Source organism: Rhinopithecus bieti, unplaced genomic scaffold, assembly GCF_001698545.2.
Source record: "Rhinopithecus bieti isolate Rb0 unplaced genomic scaffold, ASM169854v2 scaffold_33065, whole genome shotgun sequence".
NCBI classification, from domain to species: Eukaryota; Metazoa; Chordata; class Mammalia; order Primates; family Cercopithecidae; genus Rhinopithecus; species Rhinopithecus bieti.
Window position 1 is genome coordinate 1,223,559 of NW_016814114.1, and position 20,318 is coordinate 1,243,876.

At 55.3% G+C, this 20,318-nt stretch overlaps 1 protein-coding gene across 1 annotated transcript in view; it reads left to right on the forward strand.

The window, feature by feature from the left end:
* Positions 1-20,318, forward strand: part of MEGF8 (multiple EGF like domains 8) — a 52,131-nt gene that overhangs the window by 27,849 nt on the left and 3,964 nt on the right. The window contains 19 exon segments of the mRNA XM_017849853.1: positions 1,564-1,811; positions 1,889-1,999; positions 2,155-2,273; positions 2,594-2,801; positions 3,239-3,419; positions 3,964-4,127; positions 4,654-4,737; positions 4,879-5,023; positions 7,348-7,425; positions 7,428-7,578; positions 8,673-8,796; positions 8,967-9,180; positions 9,538-9,752; positions 15,613-15,820; positions 16,000-16,159; positions 16,687-16,879; positions 17,351-17,521; positions 17,828-17,958; positions 18,451-18,583. Coding sequence (XP_017705342.1) covers positions 1,564-1,811; positions 1,889-1,999; positions 2,155-2,273; positions 2,594-2,801; positions 3,239-3,419; positions 3,964-4,127; positions 4,654-4,737; positions 4,879-5,023; positions 7,348-7,425; positions 7,428-7,578; positions 8,673-8,796; positions 8,967-9,180; positions 9,538-9,752; positions 15,613-15,820; positions 16,000-16,159; positions 16,687-16,879; positions 17,351-17,521; positions 17,828-17,958; positions 18,451-18,583 — 3,038 coding nt within the window.

Here is a 20,318-nt window from a genome sequence, read left to right on the forward strand (position 1 = left end):
CTCTTAGTCCTGGGCTATGTATCCCTTGCCCCCGAACTCATCACCTGAAGTGGGCACAGGACCCGGGTCTGCCACTGCTTGTGGGGTGATGTAGTCCCTCACCGTCTCTGGACCTCCTTGTCCTTAGTTGAGAGGAAAATAGGATTGGGCTGGCTGAGCTACGTCTGCAGAGAGAAAGGCTGAATGAGACATGTCTCTGGGGCACATAGAATGTGGCTGGTGTGAGGACCCCACACCACTCACTCTTTCCAGCTAGTCTGGAGTATAGTAGCGCAATCTCAACTCACTGCAACTTCTGCCTCCTGGGCTCCAGCGATTCTCCTGCCTCAGCCTCCCAAGTAGCTGGGATTACAGGCATATGCCACCATGCCTGGCTACTTTTTGTATTTTTAGTAGAGATGGGGTTTCAGCATGTTGGACAGCCTGGTCTTGAACTCCTGACCTCAAGTGATTCGCCCACCTTGGCCTCCCAAAGTCCTGGGATTACAGGCATAAGCCACCGCGCCCGGCCTATATATATAACTTTATTGAGGCTTTTATTTTATTTTATTTTATTTTATTTTATTATTTTATTTTTTTATTTTATTTATTATGTTTGAGATGGTAGTCTTGGGCTCTGCCAACAGCTGGAGTGGGGGCAGTGCCCCGGATCTCAGCTCACTGCAAGCTCCACCTCCACGTTTACGCCAATTCCTCCTGCCTCAGGCTCGCGCGAGTAGCCGCGCGACTACAGGAAGCCCGCCTCCGTCGCCCGCCTAGTTTTTGTATTTTTTTTTTTTTTTTTTTTTTTTTTTTTTGAGATGGAGTCTGGCTTCTGCGCCGGCAGGCTGGATGTGCAGTGGCCGGATCTCAGCTCAGCTGGCAAGCCTCTGCTTCCCCAGGTTTACGCCATTCTCCTGCCTCAGCCTCCAGAGTAGCTGGGACTACAGGCGCCCGCCACCTCGCCCGGCTAGTTTTTTGTATTTTTTAGTAGAGATGGGGTTTCACCGTGTTCGTTAGGAGGGTCTCGATCTCCTGACCTCGTGATCCGCCCGTCTCGGCCTCCCAAAGTGCTGGGATTACAGGCTTGAGCCACCGCGCCCGGCGAGGCATATTTTATATATAGTAACATATCAAGTAATTCCTGTCCCACCTGCCCCTAAATCACTATCTTTTCTAAAGAGATCCAGTCTTATGTAAGGGCAGTAGGAGTTGTAGAAGATTTGGAGCTTGCTGAGGACAGGGCCCAATTCATGTTTTGAGGATCACTGGGCCACCGTGAGTGGGGAGTGTAGGCAGCCAGGAGGACCAGTAGGGGATGGGTACCAGTGTCCAGGTGAGACGGGACTTGGGCTTGGATAGCAGCTCAGGAGGTAGCTATCAGTTGGTGAGAGATTTAGGCTTGAAGATCAATCTTGATGGGTTGGTCGAGGGAGGGGCTTAGACTGGTTCATCCTGGTGATGATTATGAATAATATGGTGCCTTCCTTCCCTGCCCAGTCACACTGGGTTTTCTCAGCATCTGGGGTTGGATGGGGCCAGGAGCGTGGCTTTGCTGCCAGCCTCTGGCCTCTCTCCCAACAGGGCTGCTGGTGCTGCACTGGGAGGCCAATGGCTCCTCATCCTGGGGCTTCAATGCTTCGGTGGGCTCTGCCCGCTGTGGGTCAGGGGGCCCTGGGAGCTGCCCAGTCCCCCAGGAATGCGTGCCCCAGGACGGTGCTGCAGGTGCGGGGCTCTGCCGATGTCCTCAAGGCTGGGCTGGCCCACACTGCCGGATGGCTCTATGTCCTGAGAACTGCAATGCCCACACTGGGGCAGGAACTTGTAACCAGGTACAGGTGGGAGAGGTCAAGCCTGGTGGGACAGGGCTGGTGATCAGGGCTCCCCTGAGTCCCTTGTCATCCCCCAGAGCCTGGGTGTGTGCATCTGTGCCGAAGGCTTCGGGGGCCCTGACTGCGCCACCAAGTTGGATGGCGGGCAGCTGGTCTGGGAGACCCTCATGGACAGCCGCCTCTCAGCCGTGAGTTGCGGGTACCCGCTGTCTAGGGATGATTGCCCCCAGATCGTTCTCCCACCTCCACTCCTGGTACCACCCCTACACCCTACACCCTACACCCAGGCCTGGCACTTTGTCCTGACCCTAGCCTGATCCCTGACGTCCCCACCCACCCCTAGGACACTGCCAGCCGCTTCCTGCACCGCCTGGGCCACACCATGGTGGAGGGACCTGATGCCACCTTGTGGATGTTTGGGGGCCTGGGCCTGCCCCAGGGGCTGCTGGGAAATCTCTACAGGTGAGGACTGCCCTAGGCAGGTGGGATTCGCAAATGAGAGAAGGTCACCTCGGGATGCTAAGAGTCACCTCAGAGGAGTGCAGAAAAGCCTCTAAGGTAAAGGACAGCCCAAAGGATGCTGGGACAGTTGTCACAGGAGGCTCACCCGGGGACACTTGGTGACCAGGGTACTTCTTTAGGTGATGCTACCCCAGGGAATGGTGAGAGGACTGTCAGAGGAAGGTCACCCCACGGGATGCAGGGACATCTGTCAGGCAGGGTCACCTTGAAGGATGCTGAGATGACTATAATGAGGCTGCTTTTTTGCACCCTGGCCCCAGGTACTCAGTGAGTGAGCGGCGGTGGACACAGATGCTGGCGGGAGCTGAGGACGGGGGCCCAGGCCCATCGCCCCGCTCCTTCCATGCAGCTGCATATGTGCCCGCTGGCCGTGGCGCCATGTATCTGCTGGGGGGACTCACCGCTGGGGGTGTCACCCGTGATTTCTGGGTCCTCAACCTCACCACTCTGCAATGGCGGCAGGAGAAGGTGAGCAACTCTCCCCAGCCCACTTCCCAGCCCTTCTGCTGGGCCCTGACAGAGACAGCTGTGGTAGCTCCTGCCAGCTTCACCCCCAGAGGAAACAGAAGCCCTGGACTTGAATTTCCTCAGCCATCCTGGGGCACACTGTTGTCCCGAGCCAGTCCTGGGCTGGGACACAGCTTCACTCAGCAGCAGAGAGAGGCCAGGGGAGCAAGGGCTTCCCAAAGCCACACTTCCCAAAGCCACACCAGGCTTGGGCAGGTGGAAATGCCAAGGGGCCCACTGTGCACCTGCCAGGACCCAGGCTGGTCTGACTGGCCCCTGGGGGGTCACTCCTTCCTTAGTACTTCAGGGAGGACTCTGGGGGGCTGAGGATCGCTTCTACCCACAAGGTGACCCCTGACCTCTAGCCCCATCAGTGACCTTGGCCCTCCATCCCTCAGGCCCCCCAGACCGTGGAGCTGCCAGCCGTTGCTGGTCACACCCTTACTGCCCGCCGAGCCCTATCTCTGCTCCTGGTGGGCGGTTATTCCCCGGAAAATGGCTTCAACCAGCAGTTGCTTGAGTACCAGCTGGCGACCGGCACCTGGGTGTCAGGAGCCCAGAGCGGGACACCCCCCACAGGTGGGGCTGGGGACCGGGAGGGGACAGCTCCCATGGACCTCCCGGGCATCCAGGCTTCCTGTGGGCTCTCCGTCCACTCCTGTGTTCTGTGGCCACCTGTTTCCCTCTCTTTCCTGCCGCCACGCAGATTCTCAGGACCCCCTCTTGAATGCTCATGTTCTCTGTCTGTCCTTCCCAGACTCCATAATTAACTGCCCACTCCTGGCCACATGTGGCCACCAGCCCCCGCCCCTAGGCTCTGAGCTCCCTGCTCCTCAGGGTTTCTTTCTCAATCTCACCTCCTTTCTTTGATCACTGACCCTAGACATTCTGGATGCCCTGTCTCCCTCCCAAAAGCCTGGTAGAACTTCCTGCCAGTTGAGGACTCCCTTCTCTTTCCCAGAGTCTCTAGTGATTGTCTGTTCGAACCCAAGTGAGAGGGATGGGTGGAGAGGGGCTCCCAGGCCTCCAGCCTCAGTGGTCACTGAACAGGGGGACCAGGAGGTCAGCGGGATCAGTGCTGTTGTCAGCCCCTCCCCCAGCCTGTCACCCTGCCCCCCACCAGGTCTCTACGGTCACTCCGCCGTCTACCATGAGGCCACCGACTCCCTCTACGTGTTTGGGGGGTTCCGATTCCATGTGGAGCTGGCGGCCCCATCCCCCGAGCTCTACTCCCTGCACTGTCCTGACCGCACCTGGAGCCTGCTGGCCCCTTCTCAGGGGGCAAAGGTCAGAAAAGAGGCCCAGACCCATGGGTGTATGGGGCAGGAGGGAGGGGCCCTCTTTCCCAGTGCCCCAGGGACTGGCTCCATCCCAGATTCCTGCTTCCCCTCCTTTCTGTGTTCCCTAACTAAGCTGATACCTCCACATCTCCCCTGCTTCCATTCCTGATTTGGAGAAGAGAACCCGAGGCCGGGAGGTCAGAGGCATGAGCTCTGCCCAGCTCTGTCCTGACTTGGTGTGGCCCCGGCAGGCCCCTTCCTCGTCCTGGGTTTTTCCACTCATACAAAGCAGGACTGAGCCTTCAAGGCCAAGGAGAATGTGTGTGGGAGGGCAGGGAGCCCTGTCTGCACTGGTTCAGTCTACATGTTTCCAAGCTCGTCTTGGGAGCAAGGGGCTAGAAGCATGAGACTTGAGCCTCACCCCCAGGATGCCCCCACTGTCTCTAGGGAGACTGTGTGAGGAATGTGGGTGGCTCATCTCAAGGGGTCTGGGCTAAGTTCCTAGTGAGCAGCCTGGGTCATGGGGGTTCCAGGAACTCAGGAAGGAGATGGTTCTGTGGGCTGCTCTTGCCGGCACAGGAGGTTTCCTGGAGGAAATCTCACCTTACCTAAAGGAGGTGAGATTTGATGAGAGTTAGGATTGGGTGGGCTGCGGGGGGCAGGTAGAGAAGTGCAGGGGTGACTGGAGGGCTGAGAGGGAGCAGAGGACAGCTCTGACAGGCTGTCCTGCCCGCCCCCCCACCCCGTCTCCCCAACAGCCCCGTCCCCGGCTTTTCCATGCCTCAGCCCTGTTAGGGGACACCATGGTGGTTCTTGGGGGGCGCTCGGACCCTGACGAGTTCAGCAGCGACGTTCTGCTCTACCAAGTCAACTGCAATACCTGGCTTCTGCCCGACCTCACCCGTAAGTCCCCATTGTGGCTCCCAGGAGGCTGAGGGACATTCAGGAGGAGCCCCATACCTGTCCTGGGACTCCCACTCCTCAGGAGTCACTGGGCCCCTGTAGACCCACTGGTAGAGCTCCCTTCCTTCTGTATTATCTAAATACCAGGAGATGCCCTCCTTCCTTTTTTTTTTCTTAGAGAAGTTTATTTTTTATTCTGACTGTAAAAGTAACAATGTTACTATATATAATTTGTAAAATAGGAAGGAAAAAAATACCTATAATCCCCCTCTCTAGAGACAACCACTATTAGACATGGGGGTGTTTCCTGCCAGTCTTTGCTGTTCATAGGTTAGAAGCGTGCCTGTCACTTGCCTTTTATTTCAATGTTGTGAGTGACTTTTTTTTTTTTTTTTTTTTTTTTTGAGACGGAGTCTCGCTCTGTCGCCCAGGCTGGAGTGCAGTGGCGTGATCTCAGCTCACTGCAAGCTCCACCTCCCGGGTTTACGCCATTCTCCTGCCTCAGCCTCCCGAGTAGCTGGGACTACAGGCGCCCGCCACCTCGCCTGGCTAGTTTTTTGTATTTTTTAGTAGAGACGGGGTTTCACTGGGTTAGCCAGGATGGTCTCGATCTCCTGACCTCGTGATCCGCCTGTCTCGGCCTCCCAAAGTGCTGGGATTACAGGCTTGAGCCACCGCGCCCGGCCGTGAGTGACTATTGTGAGTGTGCTTCTGAGTCTGTCTTCTTTTCTTTTTGCTTCTCTCTCTGATCCTTTGTTTCTTTTTCTGTTTTTGTTAGAGGCAGGGTCTCACTCTGTTGCCCAGGCTGGAGTACAGTAATGCTATCTTGGCTCACAGTAGTATCTGTCTTCCAGGCTCAAGCAAGCAATCCTCCCTCCTCAGCCTCCCGAGTAGCTGAGACTACAGGCACGCCACCAGGCCTGAATAATTTTTTTTTTTTTTTTTTGTAGAGACAAGTTTTTGCTGTGTTGCCCAGGCTGTTCTTGAACTCCTGGGCCCAAGCAGTCTACCTGCCCCAGCCTCCCAAAGTGCTGGGATTTAATTCCTTTTTTCTCTTAATCTGTCTTTTCCACTACTTCATGTCTCTCTCTCTCTCAGTTTTGTTTTTGAGGATTTAAAAAAATTGAGGTGAAAGTCACATAACATAAAATTAACCATCTTTTTTTTTTTTTTTGTGATGGAGTCTTGCTCTGTCGCCCAGGCTGGAGGGCAGTGGTGCGATCTTGGCTCACTGCAAGCTCCGCCTCCTGGGTTCACGCCATTCTCCTGCCTCAGCCTCCTGAGTAGCTGGGACTACAGGCACCTGCCGCCACGCCCGGCTAATTTTTTGTGTTTTTAGTAGAGACAGGGTTTCACCGTGTTGGCCAGGATGGTCTTGATCTCCTGACTTCGTGATCCACCCGCCTTGGCCTTCCAAAGTGCTAGGATTACAGGCGTGAACCACGTGCCCGGTCAAAATTAACCATCTTAAAAATGCATTGGTGGGGCCGGGCACGGTGCTTCACTCCTGTAATAATCCAGCCACTTCGGGAGGGCCGAAGGCTGGTGGATCACGAGGTCGCGAGATCGAACATCTTGGCTAACACGGTGAACCCCGTCTCTACTAAAAATACCAAAAAATTAGCTGGGCGTGGTAGGCAGTTGCTGTAGTCCCAGGCTACTTCAGGAGGGCTGAGCAGGGAGGAATGGCGTGAACCGGGACGGAGCTTGCAGTGAGCTGAGATTGCACCACTGCCCTCCAGCCTGGCGACAGAGCGAGACTCCATCTCAAAAAAAAAAAAAAAAAAAAAAAAAAAATGCATTGGCGGCCCTGGCGCAGTGGCTCTTCCCCCTTTTTTTTTTTTTTTTTTTTTTTTTTTTTTTTTTTTTTGCTTGCTGTCTCTCCTTCATGTGTTTCCTCTCTGTTTCTCTCCTTTTTTTTTTTTTTGAGACATGGTCTTGTTCTGTTGCCCAGGCTGGAGTGCAGTGCACTGCAGCCTCAACCTCCTGGGCTCAAGTGATCCTTCCACTTTAGCCTTCCAAGTAACTGGGGCCACAGGTGCATACCACCATGCCCCACTAATTTTTTATTGTTTATAGAGACGGGTTCTTTCTATGTTGTCCAGGCTGGTCTTGAACTCCTGGGCTCAAGCAGTCCTCCCGCCTCAGCCTCCCAAAGTGTTGAGATCAGAGGTGTGAGTCACCACACTCGGCCTTGTTTCTGCTCTCCTTTGACCCTGTGTTTCTCCTCTCTCCCTGCATCCTTCTCTGACTGGCATCAAGGTGTGGGTCTCTTCCTGGAGTCTCCTGCTCTCTCTTTGTCTGAATACCCCATCTTTCCTTAGGCCCAGCCTCTGTGGGACCCCCAGTGGAGGAGTCTGTGGCCCATGCTGTGGCAGCAGTCGGGGGCCGCCTGTACATCTCCGGGGTTTCGGGGGAGTGGCCCTGGGCCGCCTGCTGGCACTGACCCTGCCCCCTGACCCCTGCCGCCTGCTGTCCTCACCCGAAGCTTGTAACCAGTCTGGGGCCTGCACCTGGTGCCATGGGGCCTGCTTGTCCGGGGATCAGGCCCACAGGTAACCATGGCGACCATGGCAGGCAGTGGGGAGTGGAGCCCTCTGAAGGGGGTCCTGTGGTAGGCCACACCAGGACAGAGGCCTCAGGAGTATACTGTCTGGTTCAGGAAAGGGGTTAATCACCGCAGGCAGGGTGGCCGGGGGAGCTCTGAGTGGGGACACCTGCCTGGGACTGGGGTCTCATGCAAGAATGCTTGCTGGAGGAGCTGAGTCTGAGCTGGGCCCTAAAAGAACTGGTAGAGTGGAGATCATCAGCAATTTAGAAGTGAGGCTGAGACTGGAAGCCAGAGGGGGTCAGCTCAGATAGGGCTTCCCGTGCCTGGCAGAGACACTGGCTCCGTCCAGCTCCGCAGACCCCTCAGCTGCGGTTCTGGGAATCCAGACATCCTGGATACTGAAAGTGCTTTCCTAAGCTTAGCACAGACTCACCTGGCTGCCCAGTCACCCTCACTGACGTGAAGCTAATAGTGAGCCTTATTCGCCTGATGGGTGTGTTGTCAGTTACTACAAGAATGTTTATGGTTTGATTACGGGGTGCTCCTTCCCCCAGACCCCACTGGAGGTGTTGTGTAACAGTGGGCACACCCACTGCTCTTCTAAAATCCACAACAGTTTGAAACATGTGTACCTCTTGGGATTTGGGGTAAGGGATTGTGGACCCCCACTGTGCGGGGCAGGTAGCCATGGAAGAAGGCCTGAGCAGGACAGGGATGGACCTAGGGATGGACCTAGGCAGTGAGATCCCTGAAGCTGTTGTGAGGGGCAGAGTAACGAGAGGCTGCAGGTGGGGACCAGGTTGGGCAAGGGGCTGCAGGAGTGGGGAAGGGGGGATGGTCAGAGAGAAATCCAGGAGGCAGAAGGCTTCGGTGGCTGCATGGGCGGGAGGACCTGTGGTGTGGTCCAGCATCTCTGGTCTGGGTGACAGGTGGATGTGGGACCATCTATTACCAAGTGGGGGTGGGGAGAGCCAGGCTCAGGAGGCCTGTACTGTGTCCAGCTTGGGATGCAGGGTTGGGGGCCTGCAGGACAGTGTCTGGGAGGCAGAAGGAGGGGGTCTGGATGGGTGTGAGTGAGCCAGGCCTCATTCCCTTTAGACTGGGCTGTGGGGGCTCCCCCTGCTCCCCAATGCCTCGCTCCCCAGAAGAATGTCGACGTCTCCGGACCTGCAGTGAGTGCCTGGCCCGCCATCCTCGGACCCTGCAACCTGGAGATGGAGAGGTGAGTGGTGGGGGAGGCGGGGATGAGAAGCGGCAGGTGTAGGGCAGGGAGGTCCTGGTCTCCACTCTGGTCAACTGTCCCACCCACCCCAGGGTCTCAGGAACCACCGAGCTCTCAGCTGGCTCAGGAAGGGTGCTAAGGGCCCCATCCAGCCTGTCTTCCCTCACCAGGCATCCGCTCCCCGCTGTAAGTGGTGTACCAACTGCCCCGAGGGTGCTTGTATTGGACGCAATGGGTCCTGCACCTCTGAGAATGACTGTCGGATCAACCAGCGAGAGGTCTTCTGGGCAGGGAACTGCTCCGAGGCTGCGTGCGGGGCTGCCGACTGCGAGCAGTGCACACGGGAGGGCAAATGCATGTGGACGCGGCAGTTCAAGAGGACGGGTGAGCAGTGGGCCCAGTTCCTGAGAGGGGAGTCTTGGGGCCTGGACTCCTGGGTCTGAGGGAGGAGGGGCTAGGGGCCTGTACTCCTAAGTCTGAGGGAGGAGGGACTGGGCCTTGATTCCTGGGTCTGACGGAGGAAAGGCTGGGGGCCTGGACTCCTGGGTCTGAGGGAGGAGGGACTGGGCCTTGATTCCTGGGTCTGAGGGAGGAGGGGCTGGGGGGGCTGGACTCCTGGGTCTGAGGGAGGAGGGACTGGGCCTTGATTCCTGGGTCTGAGGGAGGAGGGGCTGGGCCTGAGCTCCTGGGTCTGAGAGAGGAGGGGCTGAGCTGGTTCTAATCCCTGTGCCCCACCTCCAGGGGAGACCCGCCGCATCCTGTCCGTGCAGCCCACCTATGACTGGACCTGTTTCAGCCACTCTCTGCTGAATGTGTCCCCCATGCCGGTGGAATCATCACCCCCACTGCCCTGCCCCACCCCTTGTCACCTCCTACCCAATTGCACCTCCTGCCTGGACTCTAAGGGAGCGGATGGGGGCTGGCAACACTGTGTCTGGAGCAGCAGCCTGCAGCAGGTACTGTACCCAGCCAGGACCGTGCCAGGCAAGGGCCTGGGCAGGTCTCCCTCCTCTCTGCCCTGCAGGGACCTTTCTTCCACCATATCCTCCACCCTCCTCCTTCCATCTCCCTGGCTCTAGCCACAGTCCTGCTTCCTTCTGGTGCCACCATCTCTTTCCTCCCTCGTTGCCTCGTGAGGGTCCCTGCTGTGTCCTCCAGCCATGCTTCTGTGTGTGCCACTTTCCCAGCCCCCAGCCTCTGCTTCTTCAACTCTTGTCCATGGTATCATGGTCTCCTCATCCTTTCCATGATTTTAAACATTTTTAAATTTAATTTTTATTGTTAATTTTGTTGATATAATTCAGAGGTTCACATCCACGACTCTTAATACTTTCCCCTTCAACCTCCCAAACCTTTTCTGTTTCCCTCCTCTCTCTCTTTCTCTCTCTACTGATGGAACTTTTGGTTGTAAGAAACAGACACTCCCTCGAGCTGGTTTTGTTATAAGGAAGTGGGGGTATTTGATGGACTCTGAGAGCAGGAAGTGTTGATGCTCTGCCGCTCTCAGGCCACGTGACCCATAATCTCAGCTGTTCTCTGCACTTCTCCATTGTCTGCTTTCTCTCGGCCTGATAGTCAACACACATGGCCTCAGATGGCGGCCTTGACCCCCAGTCTAGATGCCTTCTAATTCCAGAGACCACGTTCATCTCCGTGTTTGTCGGTTAGCTCACATTCTCGAGGAGAAACTCTGACTTAGTGCACGAGCTACATGTCCAGCCTTGGTGTAGTGGGGTGTGGCCAGGGAGGGCTAGGAGCACGCAGTTCAAACGTGGCAGGTCAGATCTAGGCCTCTTCTAGGCTGTGGGGTGGAGAGATCATTCCTGAAGGTGGGTGTGGCCTAGGCAGGCATGTGTGTACCCGTGACAGTCTGCCCCTTGGACTGCCCAGCACATGCTCTCTTGTTTCCAGAAAGTCCATTCCAAAGATGCTTCCAGCTGACATGATTAAACTGTTGTGGTGGCGGACAAAGGCATTCGCACCCCACCCCACTGCCCCCCAGTGGGAGATAAGACACATTCACCTCCCACTGTAACATGTGGAAGCACTGTCACTCAGCCAGAGTACACTCCTCATTCATACTTCGATTGTGCAAGACCCACTGGAGGCAAAACTACTCACCATCCCACAACCCATGAACTAAGTGATCAGTCCAGCCACCCAGACACTAGTAGACAACAGTGCAGGGATGTGGGACACTTGCCATTTTGAGAGGTGGACTAAAGAAACCAACAATGCGGCCGGGCGCGGTGGCTCAAGCCTGTAATCCCAGCACTTTGGGAGGCCGAGACGGGCGGATCACGAGGTCAGGAGATCGAGACCATCCTGGCTAACACGGTGAAACCCCGTCTCTACTAAAATACAAAAAAAACTAGCTGGGCGAGGTGGCGGGCGCCTGTAGTCCCAGCTACTCGGGAGGCTGAGGCAGGAGAATGGCGTAAACCCGGGAGGCGGAGCTTGCAGTGAGCTGAGATCTGGCCACTGCACTCCAGTCCGGGCGACAGAGCGAGACTCCGCCTCAAAAAAAAAAAAAAAAAAAAAGAAACCAACAATGCTTCATGGAAATCCGAGACCAGGAGGGCAGGGTGTGGAGGACCAAGAATCCCACAGACCTTGGCATCCAGTGCTAGGAGCCCTGCCTGGGAGTGGTACATTAGCTCTCACCCGGAGGTAGTTTGCCTTGTGATCAAAAGCTCAGGCTGTGAAGTCAGTGGGGTCTGGGTTTGACTCCAGCTTGGCCACTTCCTGGCTGTTTGACTTTGGATGAGTGACTTCCCCTCTCCGAGACCTCAGGGAGAGTTAGCTAAAATGGGAATCATTTCACTAGATCCTGTCCCCTAGGGAGGTTGTACCATTTAAATGGGGGATAATTTACTTAGAGCATAGAGCAATGCCTGCCATTCAGGAAGGACTAAAAAATGGTTAATGATCATGATCATTGTTACTGTTTTTTTTTTTTTTTTTTGAGACAGAGTCTCGCTCTGTCGCCCAGGCTGGAGTGCAGTGGCGCGATCTCAGCTCACTGCAAGCTCCGCCTCCCGGGTTCACGCCATTCTCCTGCCTCAGTCTCCCGAGTAGCTGGGACTACAGGCGCCCGCCACCACGCCCGGCTAGTTTTTTGTATTTTTTAGTAGAGGTGGGGTTTCACCGTGTTAGCCAGGATGGTCTCAATCTTCTGACCTCGTGATCCGCCTGTCTCGGCCTCCCAAAGTGCTGGGATTACAGGCTTGAGCCACCGCGCCCGGCCGATCATTGTTACTGTAATGAGCAGTGGTGAGAGGGCCAATCTGGCTGACCCAAGTCCTGCCACTGGGAGGGTTCCATTGTATGGGACACACCAAGAGGGTGACTGCGGGAGTTCCCCATGGGGGCTCTCAATGTGGCCAGAAGGGCAGAACCCCCTGTGATTTTGGTCTGTGGTAAAGCAGGGGCCTCTTGTCTCCAAGCCTGGGGTCCTACTGGTGGTGTGGGTACTCCCCAGATATTATTGAAATTTCCATCATTTATCCTTGTGGGAGCTCCAGGGAGCAGAAGGCATACCCACAGTCCTGTGGGCATGTGCTGTTCCCCCAGCCTCTTGGTGCCTGCCAGGTTCTCACATGCCTGAAGAGCTGGGATGGCTAAGGAGATTGGGGAGTGGCCAGGAGGGAGGCAAGGGGACAAGGTGGGGCCAGTGAATTGGAGAACACAGCCTGCTCACAGGGGCCAGATGAGCATAGTGTTGATGGTGTATGTGAATGTGAGAGGGGACTTTTGCCAGACTTTCTATGAAACCTCCTAGCTTTAAAGTGATGGCTTAGCTGGGTGTGGTGGCCTATAACCTCAACACTTCAGGAAGAATCTCAACACTCAACCTATAATCAGGCCTATAATCTCAACACTTCAAGAAGCTGAGACAGATGGATTGCTTGAGGCCAGGAGTTCGAGATCTGCCTGGGCAACATAGCAAAACCCTCATCTCTACAAAAAAAAAAAAAAAAAAAAATTAGCCAGGTATGGTGGTGTGTGTCTGTAGTCCCAGCTACTTGGGAGGCTGAGGTGGGTGGATCACTTGTGCCTGGGAGGTTGAGGCTGCAGTGAGTCATGATTACGGCACTGCACTCCAGCCTAGGTGACAAAGCGAGACCCCATCTCTAAAACAAAAGAAAGCAAAACAAAAAAAATTAGTCTGGGCGCTGTGGCTCACGCCTGTAATCCCAGCACTTTGGGAGGCCAAGGTGGGTGGATCATGAGGTCAGGAGTTCAAGACCAGCGTGACCAATATGGTGAAACCCTGTCTGTACTAAAAATACAGAAATCAGCGAGGCGCGGTGGTACATGCCTGTAATCCCAGCTACTCAGGAGGCTGAGGCAGGAGAGTCGCTTGAACTTGGGTGGCAGAGGTTGCAGTGAGCTGAGATTGTGCCACTGCGCTCCAGCCTCGGTGACAGAGTGAAACTCTGTCTTAAAAAAAAAAAAAAAAAAAAGAAGTGTTGGCTTAGATTCCACCACACAAATCAAACATAACAGGTGAGACCTGTTGTGATTTGGCTCAAGGGCTACCTGATTCTAACCTTCCAGCATTGTTCTTTTTTTCTTTTTTTGGAAACGGAGTCTTGCTCTGTCGCCTAGGCTGTAGTGCAATGGTGCGATCTCGGCTCGCTGCAGTCTCCACCTCCCGAGTTCGAGTGATTCTCCTGCCTCAGCCTCCTGAGTAGCTGGGACTACAGGCACACGCCACCACACCCGGCTAATTTTTGTATTTTTAGTAGAGACCGGGTGTCACCATATTGGCCAGGCTGGGCTCGAACTCCTGGCCTTTTGATCCACCTGCCTTGGCCTCCCAAAGTGCTGGGATTACAGGTGTGAGCCACTGCCTGGCCCAGCATTGTTCTTTTTAGTAACTTTGGCCTATGAGTCTGGGGCAGGCAGCGGAGACACCCTTCTCCCGTCTGCCTTCTTCCTCCCATCCTCCCTCCCTCTCTTCAGCGAATTTATCATTGAGCACCTTCTTTCTGCTGGGTGCTTTGCTAGGCTGGAGGGAATATCAGCAGACGAGCTAGAGTCCTGCTCTCAGAACTTATGTTCATACACCTTTTCCATAAACTCAGGAAATGCAGTGTATGGTGTTGGGCGTCTTTGCATTTGGTCACTAGGGAGATCACAGCAGAAAGTGCTGTCCAGGACTGAGGATTCAGGGTGCTCTACCCCTCCCAGATTGTCCCACCATCTGCCAACAAGTGTCCTAAATTTAGATCTGGAAGCCCAGCCCAGCAGAGAATTTGCCTCTGGCAGTTCAGCAAGTCTCAGCTCTTTGCAGGCCCCTCAGTGGGCTCAGAGCTCCAGCCACAGCAGTCAGGGTTTTCTATTTTAGGATTCCATGGTTGCTTTGCCTTTTCCTAAGTGCTTTCAGGCAGCCGGCCCAGATTAATCTCTTTCCTCTTATACTTCACTTATGGCCCAAGCAATAAATAAAATGCCTTATGCACTGAGGTAAGTTTCCAAGAGCCTGAATCTCATTGTGCACATTTTTGGGGTCCTGACATATAAATATGGCTTGTGAGTTGCTACCCACCCCCTTACCAAGGACTCTTCAGCTTCTCAGTGTGGGGTGGGAGAAGCGTTTTTTTTTTTTTGCCTCAGCAGCCACATTTTTTCTTCTTTTTCTTTTCTTTTTTTTTTGAGACGAGTCTCACTGTGTCGCCCAGGCTGGAGTGCAGTGACACGATCTCGGCTCACTGCAAGCTCTGCCTCCCGGGTTCACGCCATTCTCCTGCCTCAGCCTCCTGCGTAGCTGGGACTACAGGCGCCCGCCACCACACCCGGCTAATTTTTTCTATTTTTAGTAGAGATGGGGTTTCACCGTGTTAGCCAGGGTGGTCTCGATCTCCTGACCTCGTGATCCACCCGCCTCGGCCTCCCAAAGTGCTGGGATTACATTTTTCTAAGAAACTGGTTTGCAACCCCACTCCTGAGACTCTTTTCTGTCTCCTTCTCGGATCGTTGCCATTGTTCCTTTACCTTGAAGAAACAGAAACTCTTAGTGAGGAGGGGAACTCCCTCCACCAATACAATGGTACCTGTTGGAATCCAGGGTAGAAAGTACAGCAGGGCCTCACGAGGAACTGGAGACAGAGCCTGGACAGCTGCCTTTCCATCTGTCTTTGGGGCACGTGGTTCTCATCTCTGTCTCTTTCTGCAGCCTGCTCTTTTCCTGTCTGTCTGCGTCCTCTTTCTTTGATCATCATTTGCTTATCTAAACAATCCCTTCAACCCAAGTCTACATGATCTTCCAGTTTATTTTCTTTTTTTGAGACAGGGTCTTACTCTGTTGTCCAGGCTGGAGTGCAGTGGTGCAGTCATGACTGATTGCAGCCTCCACCTCCCGGGCCCAAAAAATCCTTCCACCTCAGCCCTCCAAGTAGCTGGGTCTACAGGTGTGTGCCACCATGCCCAGCTAATTTTTTATTTTTTGTAGAGATGGTGTCTCACTGTGCTGCCCAGGCTGGTCTGGAACTCTTGGGCTCAAGTGATCCTTCCACTGTGGCCTCGCAAAGTATTGGGATTATAGGTGTGAGCCACTGCGGCCAGGCAACCTTCCAGTTTCAAGATCCTCCCCAGCCTGACTTCCAGCCTTGGAGTGTAGTTACAAATGCTTGAGCGGGAAAACTTGAAGACCCCAGTTAGTGTCCACTTTGCTCTACCTGTCTGTGGCCAGGGAGGGGCGAGACCTCAAAGAGGGTGTGGTATGGGAAGATACCCAGAATGTGTTTGTTTAACCTTATTTCCCCACCTCTCTCTTTCCTGCATCCCCATCCCCCTCCCCTCCCCATACAGTGTCTGAGCCCTTCCTACCTGCCGCTGCGATGTATGGCCGGAGGCTGTGGGCGGCTACTCCGGGGACCTGAGAGCTGCTCCCTGGGCTGTGCTCAAGCAACCCAGTGTGCCTCGTGCCTGCGGCGCCCCCATTGCGGCTGGTGTGCCTGGGGGGGCCAGGATGGAGGCGGTCGCTGCACGGAGGGTGGACTCAGCGGCCCTCGTGATGGTGAGAGGGCTTTGGGCATGGGGGAGAGGGGCTGGCCCTTGGCTGGGGTCTGATACAGTGAACATGGGGGTACTGGGCCAGACCCAGAGGTGGGACTCAGAGGAAGTAGGAGGGAGGGCCTAGGCGGCTGGGGCAGGTGGTACAGACGTCCAGGTAAAACGCTGTATCCCCGGTGTTAGGGCTGACGTGTGGGCGTCTGGGGGCCTCCTGGGCCTTCCTGTCCTGCCCCCCTGAGGACGAGTGTGCAAACGGGCACCATGACTGCAACGAGACGCAGAATTGCCACGACCAGCCCCATGGCTATGAGTGCAGCTGCAAGACAGGCTACACCATGGACAAGTGAGGCTGCAGGTGGCGCGGGGGCCAGACAGGCTAGGGTGGGAGAGTCTGTGGGAGCAGTAATGGATGAGGCCTAGAGCCAGGCAGGATGGAAGAAAAGAAAGCTCCAGGCATGAAGGCTGTGGGATTGATCCCGGAAGGGCAAGTGTGGTGAGACTGAGCAGGGAAGAATGAGTTTCATAGGGTACCCCAATGGCCAGGCACAGTGACTCATGCCTGTAATACCAGCACTTTGGGAGGCCAAGGCAGGTGGATCACTTAAGGCCAGGAGTTTGAGACCAGCCCATAGGGAGACCCCATCTTTACAAAAAAATAAAAAAGAGAATAAGGTACCTTCAAAAGAGGAGAGCGGGTTGTGAGCTACACCTGGAGCAGGTGGTGGGCTAGATCCTGAAGAGGAGATAGCAATGGGACAGAGCAGGGATGAGCAGCCAGTTGAGAAGAGGGTGGGGTAGTGGGTTGGGTGCTAGGCCATGGAGCCATGAGGAGGGTGGCCACCTGCCCTGACCCCCACTTTGCCCCTGCAGCGTGACAGGGCTGTGCCGCCCTGTGTGTGCCCAGGGCTGCGTGAACGGCTCATGCGTGGAGCCCGACCACTGCCGCTGCCACTTTGGCTTTGTGGGTCGCAACTGCTCCACAGAATGCCGCTGTAACCGCCACAGTGAATGTGCTGGTGTTGGGGCGCGCGACCACTGCCTGCTCTGCCGCAACCACACCAAGGTGGGCCTTCTGGGGCCTCAGACCCCCGACCCTGGGACCCAGGCCCTTGCTTGCCTTCATCCCACACTCAGGCAGCTCACATCTCATTCTGAGCCCTGATAAACCAGGAATAGATAAGGCAGAGCCTTGTCCCAGGGAGATGTGTGGAGACTTGGGGGATGCTGCCTGGGTTTGGATCCCAGAGGATCTGCCCTGGACTAGTGGACAGAGTGGGAGCTGGGCCAGGAGGACAGGCACGTGGAGGAGGATTTGAGATAATGGAGGGAAGGGCTTTTGAGCTCAGGACTTTGGGCTGCAGGTGTGCAAGGGAAGGCAGGGGCTAAATCCCAGGGAGGCTGGGATTGTCCAAACCAGGTAGCCGAGCCTCTGCTGCCCTCCCATGAGCTCTCAGAACCTGCCCCTGTGCCCCCCATGCCCTCCTACCCCAGGTGACTCTCCAGTCTCTCTGACCACCCTGTCCTCGGTTCTCAGGGCAGCCACTGTGAGCAGTGCCTCCCACTGTTTGTGGGTTCAGCTGTCGGGGGCGGGACCTGCCGGCCTTGCCACACCTTCTGTCGTGGAAATAGCCACGTCTGCATCTCCAAGAAGGAGTTCGAAATGGCCAAGGGAGAGCCACAGAAGTACTCACTGGACCCAGAGGAGGTGAAAGAGAGTGGGGTCAGATGCCTGGGTCTGAGGGAGGAGGGGCTGGGGAGCTCCTGGGTCTGAGGGAGGAGGGGGCTGGAGACCTGGACCCTTGGGTCTGAGGAAGGAGGGGCTGGAGGCCTGGATTCCTGGGTCTGAGCATAGAGGCGGGAGTCTTGGACTCCTGGGTCTGAGGGAAGAGGGGCTGGGGCCTGGACTCCTGGGTCTGAGGGAGGAGGGGGTGGGAGCCTGGACTCCTGGGTCTGAGGGAAGGAGTGGGCTGGTCCATGCCTTTCTGTGATCACACTGTCCTTCCTTGGCCAGATTGAAAACTGGGTGACAGAGGGTCCTAGTGAAGACGAGGCCATGTGTGTGAACTGCCAGAATAACAGCTATGGGGAGAAATGCGAGAGCTGCCTGCAGGGCTACTTCCTCCTGGACGGGAAGTGCACCAAGTAAGAGGAACGGGGGTGCCAGAGATCCGGCCCTTCTCACTGGGAGTAGCTCTAGAGCCAGACCCCCTCCTTAGTCCTCTGCCCCCAGTCAGGAGAGGATGACATCCCCAGGGAGCACCCAGGCTAAGGTCGGGGTAGGGAAGGATCTGGAATGTGATGCCACTCCCTACCTCCAAGGCTAGTGCTGAAGTGCAGGCCACAGAGCGGCCCGATGGAGAACAAGATGGGACGGCTGAGGGCAGAGGCCTTGGAACAACCTCCCCTTTCCATCTCCTTCTTTCTGGGTGTTCAGTGAGTACTGGAGTCTGTGCAACTTGGGTTCTAACCCCAATGGCAATTTAACTGCTTTGTGGCCTTGGGCAAACAGCTTGACCTCTGTGAACCTCAGTTTCCTCTTCTGGCCTGTTGCACAGAGTTGAGCTCACATAGAGGGTGTCCATCCTGGACCGCTGCAGGCCATGGGGGCTCCGTAACCCTCAACTTCTTCCCCAGATGCCAGTGTAACGGCCACGCGGACACATGTAACGAGCAGGATGGGACGGGCTGTCCGTGTCAGAACAACACAGAGACAGGCACATGCCAGGGCAGCTCCCCCAGTGACCGTCGAGACTGCTACAAGTACCAGGTGCGGCTGCAGAAGTGAGTGATAGGCCAAGGGCCTTACACCTTGTAGAGGTCAGGGCTGGGATGAGGTAGCCAGGCTCGGGCAGGACTGACAACATGGTTCTGAATCAGTAGTTTTGGGATCAAGGGCAGCTTGACAGACTGTTCCTGAGCCCCGTTCAGTTATAGGCCCTGGGCGGTGATGCTGGGCACCCAGATATGAGCCTCTGGGGGACTCTCAGACTGGTGGGGAGACAGTCTCCATTACAAGTAGTCACAGCTAAAGGTGGCACATGCCAGAAAATCTATCTCATGGTAGCTGCACCGAAAAAAGAAAATGGGCTGGGCATGGTTGCTCATGCCTGTAATCCCAGAACTTTGAGAGGCTGAGGCGGGAGGATCACTTGAGCCCAGGAGTTCAAGACCAGTCTGGGCCACATAGTGAGACCCCATCTCTGAAAAAAATTTAAAAATTAGCCTGGCATGGTGGTGCACATCTGTGGTCCCAGCTACTTGGGAGGTGGAAGTGGGAGGATTGCTTGAGCCCAGGAGGTCGAGGCTGCAGGTTCTGTCTCCAAAAAAAAAAAAAAAAAAACAGAAGACAAGAAAATGTATTGACTCTTAGAACTGAGGGTCTGGGGTCTGCCTTCAGGACTGGCTGGATCCAGGTACTCACACAATGCCATCAGGAGTCTCTCTGCATCTTGATTCTGCTTTCCTCTGCATTGGCTTCATTTTCAGGCAGATTCTTCCCAGTTGGCAGACCCCCTCTGATGAACTGAGGCTAGCAGAGATCTCATATCATTTAATACCCAGATTCAAATTCCCCTGGAGTGCATTTCCCTTTTTCTTCTGCACAGAGGCTCCTGGAGTGCCTGCACTGGCCACCTGGGTGGCTGCTGTGTTCCAGACTTGCCTCCATAATGTCCCAGGCTCCCTCCTCAGAGTACAGTTCCCGCCACCTGTCTTCTCTCTCCAGTCCCAGAGGGATGAGAAAGTCCCTTGCTCTCAGTCTCCCTTCCCCATCTATGGAAAAATAATAGCTGCAGAGATGCAACCCCACCCCAAATGGCAACAGTTTTACAAGCCTTACCCCTAACATTTCTATCCTGGGCCAGAATTTCTGCTTTTTTATTTTATTTTTTTAATTTTTTTTTTTTTTTGAGACGGAGTCTCGCTGTGTCGCCCAGGCTGGAGTGCAGTGGCGTGATCTCGGCTCACTGCAAGCTCCGCCTCCCGGGTTCCCACCATTCTCCCGCCTCAGCCTCCGAGTAGCTGGGACTACAGGCCCCCCCGACCTCGCCCGGCTAGTTTTTTGTATTTTTAGTAGAGACAGGGTTTCACCGTGGTAGCCAGGAGGGTCTCGATCTCCTGACCTCGTGATCCACCCGCCTCGGCCTCCCAAAGTGCTGGGATTACAGGCTTGAGCCACCGCGCCCGGCCTTTAATTTTTAATTTAATTTAATGTTTTTGGACACAGAGTCTTGCTCTGTTGCCCAGACTGGAGTGCAGTGGTGTGATCTTTGCTTGCAGCAACCTCCACTTCCTGGGTTCAAGTGATTTTCCTGCCTCAGCTTCCTGAGTAGCTGGGACTACAGGCATGTGCCACCATGCCTGGCTAATTTTCTATATTTTAGTAGAGATGGGGTTTCACCATGTTGCCCAGGCTAGTCTCAAGTCTCTGAGCTCGGGCAATCCGCCCGCCTTGGCCTCCCAAAGTGCTGGGATTACAGGCGTGAGTCACCACACCCAGCCCA